We start from the raw sequence: 15,651 nt of genomic DNA, 5'->3' as shown, positions 1-15,651 counted from the left end.
ATCACAATAAAACATTGCCACTGCTTGCCTATCAAACTGCTGCATGATATGACAAGTCAGGATATTCAGCCTTTATTTCTGGTAGAAAAGAAAAAATCACAAAACTGTCCCCAAGAATAAATGAAGATCACCATAGGCACTACTGAGTCAACAACACAATAGATTCAAATATTTTTTTGGAAAGTAGCTACTGGTAAATAACACAGCAAACAAATATAGACTTGAAGCATCTTACATAATCACAAGCTTTGTACACTGTCAAACTAATTTTTTTTTCTGCTCTACACTTATTTCTCCCAACATCAATTGAAACACATCTTACAGATTCCACTTCGGGTTGTACTAAATTAGTATTTCCTCAACTGGTTTGAAAATATTCTCACCTGTAGTTGTTCCAATAAACAATTCATTGAGGATAATTCTTTAGTCACTTCAAACTTGGCATTGATTCCTCAAAATAGAAGCGCTATTGTTATCTGTTGATTCATCAAAAATCATTGGAAATCATTTGCCTTGTTTTATAGTTGACTCTTTTTTTTAGGACATAATGAATTGCTTTTATTTTAGTAATGCATCCATATTTTAGCCTTTAGTGGTCCTGAAAAGAAAAGTGGGAAAACACAGCAATTTGTCAGGCAGTCAAGTCTGCCAGTTTCAGGAATCTGCTGTGCACACTGAGTTCTTTCTTAGTCCCTGCTGAGGATCATGAGGTGGCGGCACCAAAACCCAATATGCACCAAATTCAAGGTTCTTTTTGTTCCAGCTGTCAGATTCCAAACTAGACCCAAATGGTTCACAAAGATGACCAAATGAGAGCCCTGTTTGTCTACAACGTCTTCAATTTTTAAAAGCAAAAGCAATTACAAGAAAAGAAAACCATTCAGAGGGATTGTGTGTGCTTACAAATGGCCTTTTCCAAGTTTAACCACCAAGGACTTTGGGAGCTGGCAGGTCTGAGTAACCCTGGTGGGGGTTCTTATCACCGTATCAAAATGTGAGCTAAAAAAATTCATCAGCTGATGATTACAGTAGAGGGTAGCAGGGCTGAGGACCCAATTTTCATTTCCCAGGCTGGTGGAGAGTAAAGAAATGCGGGTCCTAAATGAGGGAGGTCAGAGACTCTTTCCAACCTCACCTGATGGTTTCTGGTCAAATCAAGGAAAGCATTGGGTGTCATGGAAAGCATTGGGTGGTGAAGGTGCAGAAAGGGATTTCATGAGGAGGAAGGAAAAAGCAGCACCCCTCGATAAGGGGGAGGGTGAGAGGGGAGACATGGGGAAAGTCCTGAAAGAATTCCTTACCAAAGGCCAGTTTCAGAGGAGAGCAGAAGGGGTTACAATCTATTCTTCAGCCAAAGGTGGTAGTGGAGAGTGGGGAGAGGATGATGGTTTGGAAGGGGGGAGTCATTTAAGACTTAAAAAAAGAAACCAGGGGGTAAAGATGAAGCACCCACACATACCCAGTGGTAGTCCCACAGGCTGTGACTGAAACCTTCACATCTACTCTAATAAGCCACCTAATCTGGAGGGCTGTTGTAGGGAGAGAAGGAAGGAGGAAGGTAGGGGGAGGTAAAGGGGGAGAAGGCAGAAACCCCAGGCCATGTAATCAGCAGCAAGGAGACTGTGTGATGTCTTTTCACAGTTTAATTAGATGTGCCTCACCACTTAGGAGGGGAAACAATTTAAATATGCTCTCTTGATCCCAGAATTTCAACTACATGGACAGTGGTTACACTTGGCAGTACGATTTGTTATAGCACAACTTATATATTTCAAATGGACAAAAACTTAGAATCATTTGCAGTATCTTAAGATAAAATGCCTTTGAATAGGAGCTTCCTTTCCAGTACTTTGAGGTCTATAAGATGTATCTAGAAAACTTACTAGTGTGGAAAATGAAGACTGCTTAAATTGAATGGGGGTGGGGGGAGGGCCTGTGGTTTTTCTTTTTCATTAATTGCTATAACACTGTCCTTCATGTGGCTGAGGGAGTTTCATATTTTCTTCAGACATCATTAGGCACTGAAGTTCTTGCAGGATAACTTTGTTGCTGTATGAATTCTGCCATTTTGCCAGCAGTGATATGGCTCTTGGATCCACCACTCCATTAGAACTATTAACTCCATTCATATTAATTTTTGTTACAAATCTTACAAAGGGGGGTGCTTCTGGGCATTTAGGCCCACTTTCTTTTTTAAGACTGTATATTCTATTTTCATAAATTGTTCAAGCCCATAGTGGCTGCCATCTTGCCTACAGTTGACTACTGATGTTGCTTTCAATGTCCTCAACTCTTCAAGAAACTGTTCTTGTGGAAAGGATAATAGTCTTTATAATATGAAATCATTTAAAATAAATATCATTCTGTTTGCTGGCAGTACAAAACCATGCTGTGAGTTTGCTGACACTGGTACTAGATGATAATGGATTCTATCAATTCAGTTCTTCACAGCTCTCAATAAATAATTGTTAATTAAAAAAATAAATACATATTAATTTTGTACTTTTAAAAAATTTTGAATTTCAGTAAACATATAAATACATATGGAAATGTGAACCATAAAACCTTTCCTTTACAAGAGGGAATTATATGCTGGAGCCAACTCACACAAGCTAGCTAGAGTTGATTGTTAAAATTACAGAAATAATTGAGCCAGTTGTTAAACACAGCATTATTAAAAATTAAATCATATACACTTAAGTTTAAATGAATGTTACCTAAAAATGTAACGGATACTAAACATTCATCTCTTTCTAATTTATCTTACTATATTTCGCTGTTATCTATTTTCTTAAGGTTATTTATGTCTATTGTATCTTTATGGCGGAAATACTATATAAAAATATGCTACTCTAAATCTCTTACTAAATGTGTGTTCAGTGACTGTGCATTGTAGTTTAAAATTGATCATGGTGGGTATTTACATGCAGAATTGGCAAGTGCTACAAATCAGGACTTAATTTATATTTTTGTTGATTGTCTATAGTTAAGAAATTAATGGAATAAATGTTAATAATACAGATTAAAGGTAAATGTATTCAGTTCTATAGCCATACAGACTATGCATGTACAATGTAGACTTTTTTTTTTCCAGTTTACAGACTGTAAATACAATGTATCTACATCATGGATAGCCCACCCACACACAACAGTATTCAGAAATTACTATTCAAATCAGCACAGAATTTGGTCAAGTCATAGAAGTTCTTAAGTACATCTTTGTTCTTTCATTTCCTATTATCTGTTAAAAATTTAAAAATGTCAACCAGCATTCAGTAGAAATCCACTGGAAGGCTGGATGCTGACTACACCCCAATCACCCTCGGCCCTGAGGTTGCCTACCTGGACCCAGCCATATGGCCCCTGGCTTGGTCACAGAGAGTTTTGGGCACCGATCTCAGTGGACACCCCAAAGAAGTGGACAGCAAAAAGGAACCGTCTTGGAGCTGGATCCTCCTCTGTGTTACTGCCCGAGTAACGAAGTGTCCAGCGCACAGAAGGCCCTCTATGAATATCAGACGGCAACAAAGTGACAACTAACTTTCGGTCCCGTGGAGAGTGAGAGATGTGCTGCAGTTTCCATGGGGTCATGGTGCTTTCTAATACGTGGTCCTGAGGCCTTTGGAGGAAATTCCCGGCTCCCCTCTCTCAGGTATGGTTGTCACCATTCATGTCCTGCCCTGAGAACCTAAGGTAGGCGGAGTATCAAGCCCGGATCCAAAACCGTCCCAGACCCTGGCAGTGCCCCTGGCGAGATCTAATAGACCTCGGGAGGAGCCGGGCGAGAGAGAACAGCGGCCCCTGCAGGCTCCTGAAAGCTACACTTACGCCCTCCTTTGACTTGTTTGCTGCCCTGAGCTCCACAGAGAGCGTAGATTAGGACCGAGCACGCTGTTGAGAGTGAGCAGCGCATTGCTTGCCTCTTCCTAATCCCGGCCGGGATCGGGAAATACACCAGGTAGCTCAGGCCCTTATCCGGGAGGGCAGCCCCTTTCTTGTCTGCTCGACGCCCCTAAGCTGTGAAAGAACATCTCTCGCCGGTTGCGGCCGCAGCCCCCAACCCGCCAGGACTCCAGGGAGGTGAAGAAACATCTCAGCAGCGGCGGATGAGCCCCGGCAAGCCAGGCAGCTCATTCAGTACAGGGGCTCCAGCGGGCTGCTCCCGGGGAGGGGAGCAGGCACTTCCCGGCTGATGGGTGTTAAGTCGCGTTGGGGCTCCCAAAGCTGCATGGATTTAACAACACTCCAAATTCTTTCTCGCACCCGACGAGGCCCGGAACTCCCAAGGGACTCCTACAGCAAACACTTCGCGTGGGGCTTGTAGCCCCGCAACTCTGACACATACTCGGAGACGTCAGCACAAGCCACCCGTGCCTGTGCTTGGCTTCTTTTTGAGCAAAACCAGCTTAAGATGACCCTGAGGATTGTGATGCCTGCGTATAGACGTGGGGTATGAGGCGCAGGATCTGAAACCAGCAATGTGCCCCCACCCTCCACCTGCAATTTCACCACCACCACCACCACCACCACCAGCCCTCCCCGCTCCCCCACCCCTCCCCTGCAAGCCTTCTGGCTCCCAAACTCTTTCCTCCAGTTTCTCAGCAGAGCAGATCATGTCTTCCAATTAGTCCTGCTTCCAAACCCTCTTATCTTCTGAAACAATCTCCCTAAAGTTCAGAGCCCATTAAGTATCCTTTGGTGCTATTAAAATGAGGGAACATAATCACCATTTGATTAGACCATAATATCTTTAATGTTATTATTTAGATTGAGGAGGATGCAGCCAAGTTAGCAGGGCAGGCTCTGGTGGGTAAGGGAGTGAAAAGCAGTACAGCTTCTCTGAATAATAGTTTGTCAAAATAAGTAAAGAACTTTAAAAATGCCCTTGGACTTGATCCATGCTTTTCTAGGATCTATCAAAAGAATATTATGGAAATCCTGATAAGGACTTAAAAGACCTTCATCACAATGTTATTTATAAAAGACAAAAATAAATAAATAAATAAATAAATAAATAAATAAATAAATAAATAAATAAAATAAAGAAAGAAAAGAAAAAGGAAGAAACAGTTTAAATATCCCATAACAAGTAACTGGTTAAATAAAGTGTAGTATGTCAATTTTATGGAAACTTAAGTTGTCAGTAAAAAGGTGCACTAGTCATACCATGAAAAAAAAGGGGCCAGAGGGTAAACAAAATCTTTGTATGATAAAATAATCATTGAAAAAATTCAAAAAAGTCATTAAATTAATGCTAATAGCAGTTGCAGGCACCAAATTCATTGTTAAAGTCATTCTAGAGGAGGATTACTCAAAATCAGTTTATTCATAAAATATTTATTGTTCCTACTGTCTGTCAGGCACTGAGGAGGCTTATTTATAGGAGAGGACAAGGGGAGAAGGGTTTGGTGCTCAGCCCCCTTGAGGAAAATTTATTTGCCTCTGGGGTTTTCACAAGTGGGAGGAGTTGATGTCCCTGTCCCACTGACTTTTGGCCACATGACTTCCTTTGACTAGTGAAATATGGGCAGACATGAGAGTGTCAACTCTGTTTTAGGTTTTAAGAAATGTCTTGTGCTGTGCTTGCACTCTTGTGCTTCTGAAATCTGCAGTGAAGAAGATGTCTATAAGGTTGCTGCCCCTTTAGCCCAGGTCCTTGAATCAGAAACAGGCCTCGCCAAATGGAGCAGAGCAGAAACACAAGCCCATCCCAGTCCAAGGAAATGAGAGCTGAGCCACAGAACTGCAAATGAGAATTTAATGTTTGTTGTCATAGCTCCTGAGGTTTGGAAGTTGTTTGTTATTCATCATTATGCAGAACAACCTACACAAGGAAGAACTGTCCTGACAAAATGCTCTAAACACCTAAGCACTTGCCATGCCCAGTCCTAAAAAGACTGGATACAGTTTAAAAAACAAACAAACAAAAAAATCTAATACCTGATTACATGATGCAGATGTGAGATGGGTATGCACATTCAACAGACAATCGCATACATAATTGTATAATTGTACATCGTCATAAGTGTTAGCAAAGAAATTTGAAAAGCATAAGGTGTGAATAAAAAACGGGAACAGGAGGAATTAATTTCAATTCGGAAATCAGTGAACCCGTCTCCAAGAACATCCCATTTAAAGCATGCAGGAGACGTGAGAGAGGCAAAGAACTAGGAGAAAAGCATTCTAGGCAGAAAAAGCAGAATGAGGGAAAGGAAAGGAGGATCTTAAGGTCTTTGTGGCATTGGCAGGAAGCCAGAGTGACATTGAGCTGGAGGTAGAGACAAGGAGACGGTGCAGCTCATGCAGCATTTTGTGGTCTACAGTGAGAGGGGTGGATTTTACACTAAGCACAATGAAATCTGTGAATGAGTATTTCTTTGAAATTAAAATATATTTAGGTAAATGTATTAGTCTCATAACTGGGGTAAATTCAGCCCTTGACATACACAAATGGACTTTGAATTTTGACTGTCTCCAAATGTAAGGCTGCTCCTGTGAAAGTCTTACCACGGTTCATGTTATGGGGGCATTTTAAACACCATCAACTGAAATGCTGTCCTTACACTACCTAGAAATAGAAGAAAAAGAAGCAATTTACTCATAAATCCATTTATAAATGACTACACTAAGAATTATTATTGTCACACTTGCATTTGAGCAATTGTATAATCACTTAACTATAACAGCGAAACTAGAGAGAAAATTCCTCTATAAAAGAGAGACAAAAATTGTTCTAAGTCAATACGAAAGACCTGTTAAATATCAACAACAAAAATTCTATAATTATTCTATCTAGAAATCAAGTAAAATGGAAACAATTCACTAAGGTTCACCTTTATATAATATACATTTACAAAACACTATCCTAAGAATTATAATCTAAAATTATAAATTTTCCTTTTGAGCTATTGTGTAATCACTTAAATAATAGGAATAATGCTAAAGTAGAAAAGTTCAAAATTATTTTAGAAGACCAAAAGAAAAAATAAAAAAGAAAGAAAATTTTGTGTTTCTTGGATATTTTAGTAGACTCATTGACAACAACAAAATTATTGTTATTAACCACCTATGAATAGAATGAAATGAAGCAATTGACTTATAAAATTCACATTTAAATAATCTATAGTTATAAACAGTTACCTTAAGAATTATAAATCTATTAAGTTTCCATTTGGGCCAATGTATCATCATTTAACTAATAACAATAAAGCTGAAAATAGAACATCAAAACAGCTTTAGGAAAGAGAAAAGAAAGTGTCAGGCTATGATCCTTGATCTTCAGAATTAAACTCATTGAAAGACAGGCTTAACCCAAAGTTGAAAGCTTCTCTTGAATGGACAGAAGATCGAATTCAGAGCTTGATGTAAAAACATTTCTAGTTGTCAGTGAAGGATGTGTTGTGCTGAGGGAGTCTCTTGAAGGAAAGGATTCCTGTGAAGATTCATATTTGCTTTTCAGAAAAGGGAAAATAGGATTCCTCTTCTCAGAAACTGCCCCTGGGTCCCTCTGTACCATATGACCTGTGATAGGAGAATGTGGTAGAAGACCAGAGCCTCCCTTTCAGCTAGAAGGGTTAAATCAACTGAAGGTCCTCAGTATCTACCAGTGAAATGTAAATCAAGACAAGTTCCATCTTTCCCTTATGGAGGAGCTGATACATCAGGATGGAGTTGTTCTGATGGAGAGATCCTTCTCCTGGGGTCCTTACATCGTGGGGTGGCATCTCATTCATACCAAGCATTGGACCCTGTTCCTTGCACCATTAGAGCTTTATGTTCCCCCTTCTTCAGGAGGTCAGTGGAGGTATTTTCAGGCTTCTGCCAAATGCCCCATTTAGAACATCAGAGCTGTAATAATACTTTTCAAAATGTTCACATTTAAATTCTTCTTCAAAAAATTTTTATCTGAAGTTTCCAGAGAGGCGGGGCAAGATGGCAGACTGGTGAGCTGTATGTTTTAGTTACTCCTCCAGGAAAGTAGGTAGAAAGCCAGGAACTGCGTGGACTGGACACCACAGAGCAATCTGACTTTGGGCATACTTCATACAACACTCATGAAAACGTGGAACTGTTGAGATCAGCGAAATCTGTAAGTTTTTGTGGCCAGGGGACCCGCGCCCCTCCCTGCCAGGCTCAGTCCCATGGGAGGAGGGGCTATCAGTGCCGGGAAGGAGAAGGGAGAACTGCAGTGGAAGCTCTTATCGGAAACTCATTCTACTGATCCAAACTCCAACCATAGATAGACTGAGACCAGACACCAGAGAATCTGAGAGCTGCCAGCCCAGCAGAGAGGAGACAGGCATAGAAAAAAAAAATAACACGAAAAACTCCAAAATAAAAGCAGAGGATTTTTGGAGTTCTGGTGAACACAGAAAGGGGAAGGGCGGAGCTCAGGCCTTGAGGCGCATATGCAAATCCCAAAGAAAAGCTGATCTCTCTGCCCTGTGGACCTTTCCTTAATGGCCCTGGTTGCTTTGTCTATTAGCATTTCAATAACCCATTAGATCTCTGAGGAGGGCCCTTTTTTTTTTTTTTTAATCCTTTTTTCTTTTTCTAAAACAATTAATCTAAGAAGCCCAATACAGAAAGCTTCAAAGAATTGCAATTTGGGCACATCAAGTCAAGAGCAGAACTAAGAGAGCTCTGAGACAAAAGGCAATAATCCAGTGGCTGAGAAATTTCACTAAACACCACAACTTCCCTAGAAAAGGGGGGTGTCCTCTCACAGCCATCATCCTGGTGGACAGGAAACACTCCTGCCCATCGCCAGCCCCATAGCCCAGAACTGCCCCAGACAACCCAGTGTGACGGAAGTGCTTCAAATAACAGGCACACACCACAAAACTGGGCGTGGACATTAGCCTTCCCTGCAACCTCAGCTGATTGTCCCAGAGTTGGGAAGGTGGAGCAGTGTGAATTAACAAAGCCCCATTCAGCCATCATTTCAGCAGACTGGGAGCCTCCCTACACAGCCCAGCAGCCCAGAACCACCCTGGGGGGACGGCACTCACCTGTGACATAGCACAGTCATCCCTCAACAGAGGACCCGGGGTGCACAGCCTGGAAGAGGGGCCCACTTGCAAGTCTCAGGAGCCGTACGCCAATACCAAGGACTTGTGGGTCAGTGGCAGAGACAAACTGTGGCAGGACTGAACGGAAGGATTAGACTATTGCAGCAGCTTTAAAACTCTAGGATCACCAGGGAGATTTGATTGTTAGGGCCAACCCCCTCCCTGACTGCCCAGAAACACGCCCCATATACAGGGCAGGCAACACCAACTACACACGCAAGCTTGGTACACCAATTGGACCCCACAAAACTCACTCCCCCACTCACCAAAAAGGCTAAGCAGGGGAGAACTGGCTTGTGGAGAACAGGTGGCTCGTGGACGCCACCTGCTGGTTAGTTAGAGAAAGTGTACTCCACGAAGCTGTAGATCTGATAAATTAGAGATAAGGACTTCAATTGGTCTACAAACCCTAAAAGAACCCTATCAAGTTCAGCAAATGCCACGAGGCCAAAAACAACAGAAAATTATAAAGCATATGAAAAAAACAGACGATATGGATAACCCAAGCCCAAACACCCAAATCAAAATATCAGAAGAGACACAGCACCTAGAGCAGCTACTCAAAGAACTAAAGATGAACAATGAGACCATAGTACGGGATACAAAGGAAATCAAGAAGACCCTAGAAGAGCATAAAGAAGACATTGCAAGACTAAATAAAAAAATGGATGATCTTATGGAAATTAAAGAAACTGCTGACCAAATTAAAAAGATTCTGGACACTCATAGTACAAGACTAGAGGAAGTTGAAGTTTCCATTATTTCCCCTTAGGCCATTGGTGTTATTCTCAACCATCAGCACTCTCAGTCTGTTATGATGGGCTTTACTCTCTTGGGAAATACTCTGACTTTGATACTTACAATGATGATTTCCAATTTTTCTGGATGAATTTTGGCTTGTATTTTGTAAGTGTACAGCTCTTCACATGCATGTCTGATCTTTTCAATTGCTGGGAAAATTCTCCTCTGTCTTTTTTTCTGGTAAATTCACTTTAAATTGAATTTTTCATGAAAATGGATGTCATTTTTCTTGAGGCCTTTTAGGAAGGACTTTAAATTTCTGCTGGAGCTTTTGCCTTTGATTTTCTAACTGTGGTTTTCTGATTGCTGCAGGGCTTTCCCTGTCTGGAGGCTTTCTCACTTTCTCAGTTGGGAGACTTTTAAAATAATCTTCAAGTACATCTATTATTTTATCTTCTTCAATTTATTCAGTGTACATTTGGTTTATTTTTATTTTTTCAAGAGTTTTTAAGTACATGTATTAGCTTCCTATTGCTGCTATAACAAATTATAGAAACTTGGTGACTTAAAACAACATAAATTTATCATCTTATAATTCTGGATATCAGATATACAAAATCACTTTCATCAGGCCAGAATGAAGGTGTTTCTTCTGGACGCTCCACTCCTTGTCTTTTCCAGCTTCTAGAGGCTGATAGCATTCCTTGCTTTGTGACTGTATCATAGTAACCTCTGCTTCAGTCAACACAATTCCTTCTCCGAATTTGACCCTCCTGCCTCTCTTTCTTACAGACACTTGTGATTACATTGTGCCTACCAAGATTATCCTGGATAATCTTCCCATTTAAAAATCCTTAATTTAATCACATCTGCAAAGTCCCCTTTGCCATATAAGGTAACATATTCACAGGTTCTGGGATTAGGATGCAGACATCTTTGAGAGAAGCAGCAGCATTCTGTCTACTATAGTAAGTATTTTACTCAGCCACATCAGGGTCTTCAAAACTTTTTTTAAGAAGTCTCCATTTTCTGAAGTGTTTATTTTATCAGATTCAAGTTCTCACAGTCCATGTCGTCTTCTCTAAATTCAGCAGTGGGATCTCTCATCTTTTGTAAGTGTCCAGCCAGAGACTTGATCTGATTTGATCTTTTAGAACTTGTTCCATACCATTTTAGACTTTTCTAGCACTGTATTTTGTTGAATGTTCACTTCCTCTTCTTTGCATCTTTCCACTTTTTGGTAAAATCATCTTTCTACTTCCTTCAAGACTAGAATTGTCATTCAAAACATTTTAAAAAGTTGTCTGAAGTTGTGCTTCATTTTTCTGAAGTTTAATGAAGGTGGTTCTACTCATAGCTACTTGAAATTGCAAGTGTTTTGACACACCGTTTAAAGAAATAATCTTTCTTCTTACATTTGCCATCAGCCCAACTTGTTCTAAACATTTAGATTTCTCTTCTTTCAGTCCTTTTCTGAAAGTATTCATTTTTAAGCTCAAGTAAAGAGTTGGAGGTTTCCAGGTTTTTATTAACGTCCTCTAGTCTTTATTTCTGATAAAGTGTTGTCAAGTCTGACTCCCATTAAACTTTATTCATTTCTTCCGAATTCTTCTTCATGAGGCTAGGCATGTCAAAGAGGTGCCATCTTTCCTTCAGAAGGGAAAAACTCCAGATGCCAGTGCTTTGTGTCTAACTGCATAAAGTACAGTTTTAATGTTTAGAAAAAGCCTATTATAACTGAAAATACCATCATCTCCTATAGCAATCCATGGGGATCTAAGCATAATCTAAAATCCCCTCTCAGAGCTGCCACTGTCTATGTTAGTGTCTCCAGGACCAAGGTGAGGCTGAGCGTCGTGGTCATCAGCAGACTCTCCGTGGCCCCAGAGACCATGGCTGAAAGTTAATCAGGTGGACAGGCTGCAACCAACCTTGTGGTTATTCCACACAGAACTATACTAGTGCCTGGCAACCAGGGCAGACTTTAGTGTAGGTGGGGGAGAAGGGTCAAGTACATTAGAAGAGAAATCACCAACATTCCTCGCATAGTGACAACAGACAGGAAAACTATCACATGATCCTGGGGAATATGGACTGGGTCATTAGAGGCCAGAAATGGTGATCTGGGAGCTCAGTCTATCCCAGTCCTTCCTAAAGCCCCAAGAGCTTAGGAAATCCATTTCTTCTCCAACAGTAAGCCATTTGGGGTCACTGGCTGGGATGCTTCATTACTGGTGAAGCCCTGATAGACAGGATTTGTAGGCTGCCAAACCCAAACAATAGTCCATCTTCTCTTAAGTAAATTTTCATTCTGTGGCACTGTTGAGGTTGCCAGATTTAGCAAATAAAAATACAGAGTGCCCAGTTAAATTTGAATTTCATAAATATTAAATAATATATTAGTATAAATGTCCCAGAATAATTGGGACATATTTACACTGAAAAAAATTATGTTTTTTATCTGCAATTCAAATTTATCTGTCCACCCTATGCTCTGGAGGCCTCATCCTGCTCACAGTGTAACAGATAATTCACTGCTCTCAGTGGGCCTCCTTGTTTCATGTTTGGCTAGCCTTGAATGTGTACTAGAAGAGGGCCATGGAGGGCTTTATGAAAGGTTTCAACCAGGAGTGCCCAGAGCCAGCTCATACACCCCCACTGGCTAGAGCTTATTGAAAGTGTATCTTACCAACCCTGTGTTCATCAATGTCTCATTGGTAACTTGAAATAGGCCACGGTTGATGTATTTACACCACAAAAATTGAGAAATGATAGAGAAGAAGGTGCTCCCCTGCCCCTCCTGAGCTTCAACATTAAACTGCATACAATTGGTTATGACTGATCCTGTTGAACCATAAGCCCTGTTAGTGTTAGGATATGGAAAAATCACTGAAGTCAATTTTCTCCCCTTGGGCATAAAGGTGAAGGAGAAATACCACTGCCACCAGAGGTCACTCTTAACCTCCTAAATCCAAAAGCACCCAGGCTACATAAGGAAATCTTTTGGCATAGGAATCCGGAACTACATTTTTTTGTACTATAAAGTTGATGGCCTAAAAGTCACACAACATTTTTAACCTATCACTATGGAGCACCCAAAGAATATAAATATAGAACCCAAAATAATTCATCAGCATTATGAGTATTATTATTTAACATCACTTTTCCATAGACTGCCAAGTACAGAAATTTATTTTATTTATTATAGTCTCCTCCCTTTGGTTTTATCGGAAGAAAACAAAAGATTGAGAGATGCAGGAAACTGTACTTCATAAAGGTTTAGATTTACCTACACTATCTTAGATAGAGAATGAATTCATAGAACTAAGCTGGATGCTTCAGTAGAGATAAAACACCTTGCAGAACATATAAGCAACAAAAGGTAATGATTCATGCAGTTTTATTTAAAACATAGCTTTGTTTAAAGCTTAGCTCTGTTCAAACTTCATTTTCTTGAGTATTTATTATTTAATAAAAATACAGATACTTACTAAATCTTTGGGTTGTGTGAAATGAATAAAATGTCATCACCATTCTCTGAGGTCATAATCTAAGGAAGGAATATAGATAGATTAGATAGATAAAGATATAGATAAAGATATAGATGCAGATATAGATACAGATATATAGATGTAGATGATTCCAAATAGTAAATGCTATAGTACAGGTTTTAACAAGCTGCTATGAGAACTGAGGAAAATGTAGTGAATCATTGTAACGTCTCTCTTCTCTAAAATTTATTGGCTGGTTCATGGCCTAGAATGTCACCTTGGTGGTGAAGAGGAGGCTTATAGTCTACAGGGGGAAGGTATTAAAACCCAGAGAAACAAGCAACTGAATTATATGATAATTTCAAATAGTCCCAAGCACTATGAAGAAAATAACAGAGTAATGAAATAGCGGGGAGCTGGGGTGCAGCTGAAACCCTATTAAATGGCCTGACCAGGTAAGACCTCTCTTTGGAGGAAACTGAGTTGGGAGCTGAATGAGAAGGAGCTAGCCATGTGAAGTTCTGAAGGAAGAATATTCCAGACAAAAGAATGGAAATTTTAAAAGTTCTGTGGTGAGAATTCAGGGATTCTTACAGAGATTAGACTTAATGAGATAGTTACAAGTTTTGTGGTGAGGCATGCCTGAAAGAATGTCCTTGCATAAGCAACGGCTGGACTTATTTAATCAACATCTCTGCAGTCTATACTCAATGGATTATTTTGTTACCAGACGCAGCCAATCTCCTATAGGCTCTGGGAGAGGAGCTCAAATGAGCTCCAGAAAGAAAAGGAAGCAACGCCCTTTCAGGAGAGCTGCTTGCTTCAAAGAATGCTCACCATCAGTTCTCATTTCCAAAGACTTGCTCGTCTTTAAACAACACGAGGAACTTTAAAACCATCAAAATCCACCTAGCAACTATAGGAGCAACTCTAACTTTACACCAATGTAGAATGACACTAAAATTAAAAATGGACTTTGTCCAATATTTAAAGTGAAGGACACTTTTTCAATTTTGAAATTACTGAGAGTGCAATCATAAAAATCTATGAAACTGTTAAGTGATTATTAAGCATCCTAAAGGATGAACTTAAAGTTAGCAATCATGTGTAAGTATCCTCTAAAGTTGTTTGTAAATGGTATAGAAATGAATTGTTCACTAGATTTAAAAAAAAACTGAAGGGGATTTTATACATTTAGGTCTTAAAGAGGATACAATATAATCTGTATTTTTATTTAGACCAAGTCTCATGCATACAATCTGACTTCTGGGAACTTACTTTATCTTTTTGGTGTCCAAGTCATTCATTTCATCTAGTCTCTCCGGGTCCATGTTGGCTAGATCCATGAGAGACCAAAAGATTGCACAGAGTGTGCACAACTGGAAAGCAGAGGGCAGGGCCATTGTAGCGAGTCTCTTTTCACCTGTGCATACATGAGCTTAAGTTAACTGGATAAATCATCTGTTTCTTTCCATCTTTCTTTCTTTCTGCCTGCCCTCTTCCTTCCTCCCTTGGTCCCTCTCTTCCTCTCTCTCTCTCTCCCCCCTCCCTTTTATTCACTTTTGGAATGAGACCAACACAAGCTCAGATTTTCATTCCTTCATATATTTACTATATGGTCCTAGACAAGTTATTAAACACCCTAAATTTCAGCAATGTCAATTGTAAAATGAAGGTACTAACTACAATATTCAATAGTTATTGAGGTTAAATAAGCACTCACAGAAAACGCTTAACATCATGCCAAGGCCCAGTGCACACAGTAAAAAAAATAGATTACTATTGCTGTTACTGTTGTTTTATTATTCATTTACCAATTCAAAATTACTGTTTATTAACCTCATTCCTTATGTGTTGTATTCTGGCTACATGGAAACAAATAATAGAGTTTGTCTAATATATTATATATGTGTATATAATATTTGTGTAATATATTATATATATATATTAGAGTTTGTCTAATATATTATATATGTGTATATAATATTTGTGTAATATATTACATATATATATATATATATATATGTATTCCCTATAAGTCCTTCGATAATAGAATTAAGACCCACTTTGATTCAGTTGGGCTACATTAACTAAAGTAATGTCATTAAAAGGTCTTACATTAACTAAAGTAACGTCATTAAATGGGCACACCCACAGGTCTACATAATTCCAAGCCACTGTATGTATGTATGTATCTATCTATCTATCTCTATATATATACATGCAAATACATACACATATGCAGAGGTTTGATGCTGTTGTGGACTCCAGAAGAGCTATGATCTTTTAATATAATCTTGTTGGGTTAGACCTTTTGATTGAATATTTCCGGGGAGATATGACCTACC

The 15,651-nt window shown here is 39.5% G+C and overlaps 1 protein-coding gene across 1 annotated transcript; it reads right to left on the bottom strand.

Annotated features, from left to right (window-relative positions):
• Positions 1-1,952: 1,952 nt before the first annotated feature.
• On the bottom strand, positions 1,953-3,591 carry LOC119508937 (ubiquitin-conjugating enzyme E2 variant 1-like). Its single transcript, XM_037802681.1, has 2 exons — positions 3,393-3,591; positions 1,953-2,221 (listed from the first exon to the last, which is right to left on the bottom strand). The coding sequence occupies exons 1-2, from the start codon at positions 3,589-3,591 to the stop codon at positions 1,953-1,955; spliced, it is 468 nt and encodes a 155-aa protein (XP_037658609.1).
• Positions 3,592-15,651: the final 12,060 nt, after the last annotated feature.

Source organism: Choloepus didactylus, chromosome 1, assembly GCF_015220235.1.
Source record: "Choloepus didactylus isolate mChoDid1 chromosome 1, mChoDid1.pri, whole genome shotgun sequence".
Classification (NCBI taxonomy): domain Eukaryota; kingdom Metazoa; phylum Chordata; class Mammalia; order Pilosa; family Megalonychidae; genus Choloepus; species Choloepus didactylus.
This window is presented reverse-complemented; position numbering and strand designations above follow the sequence as displayed.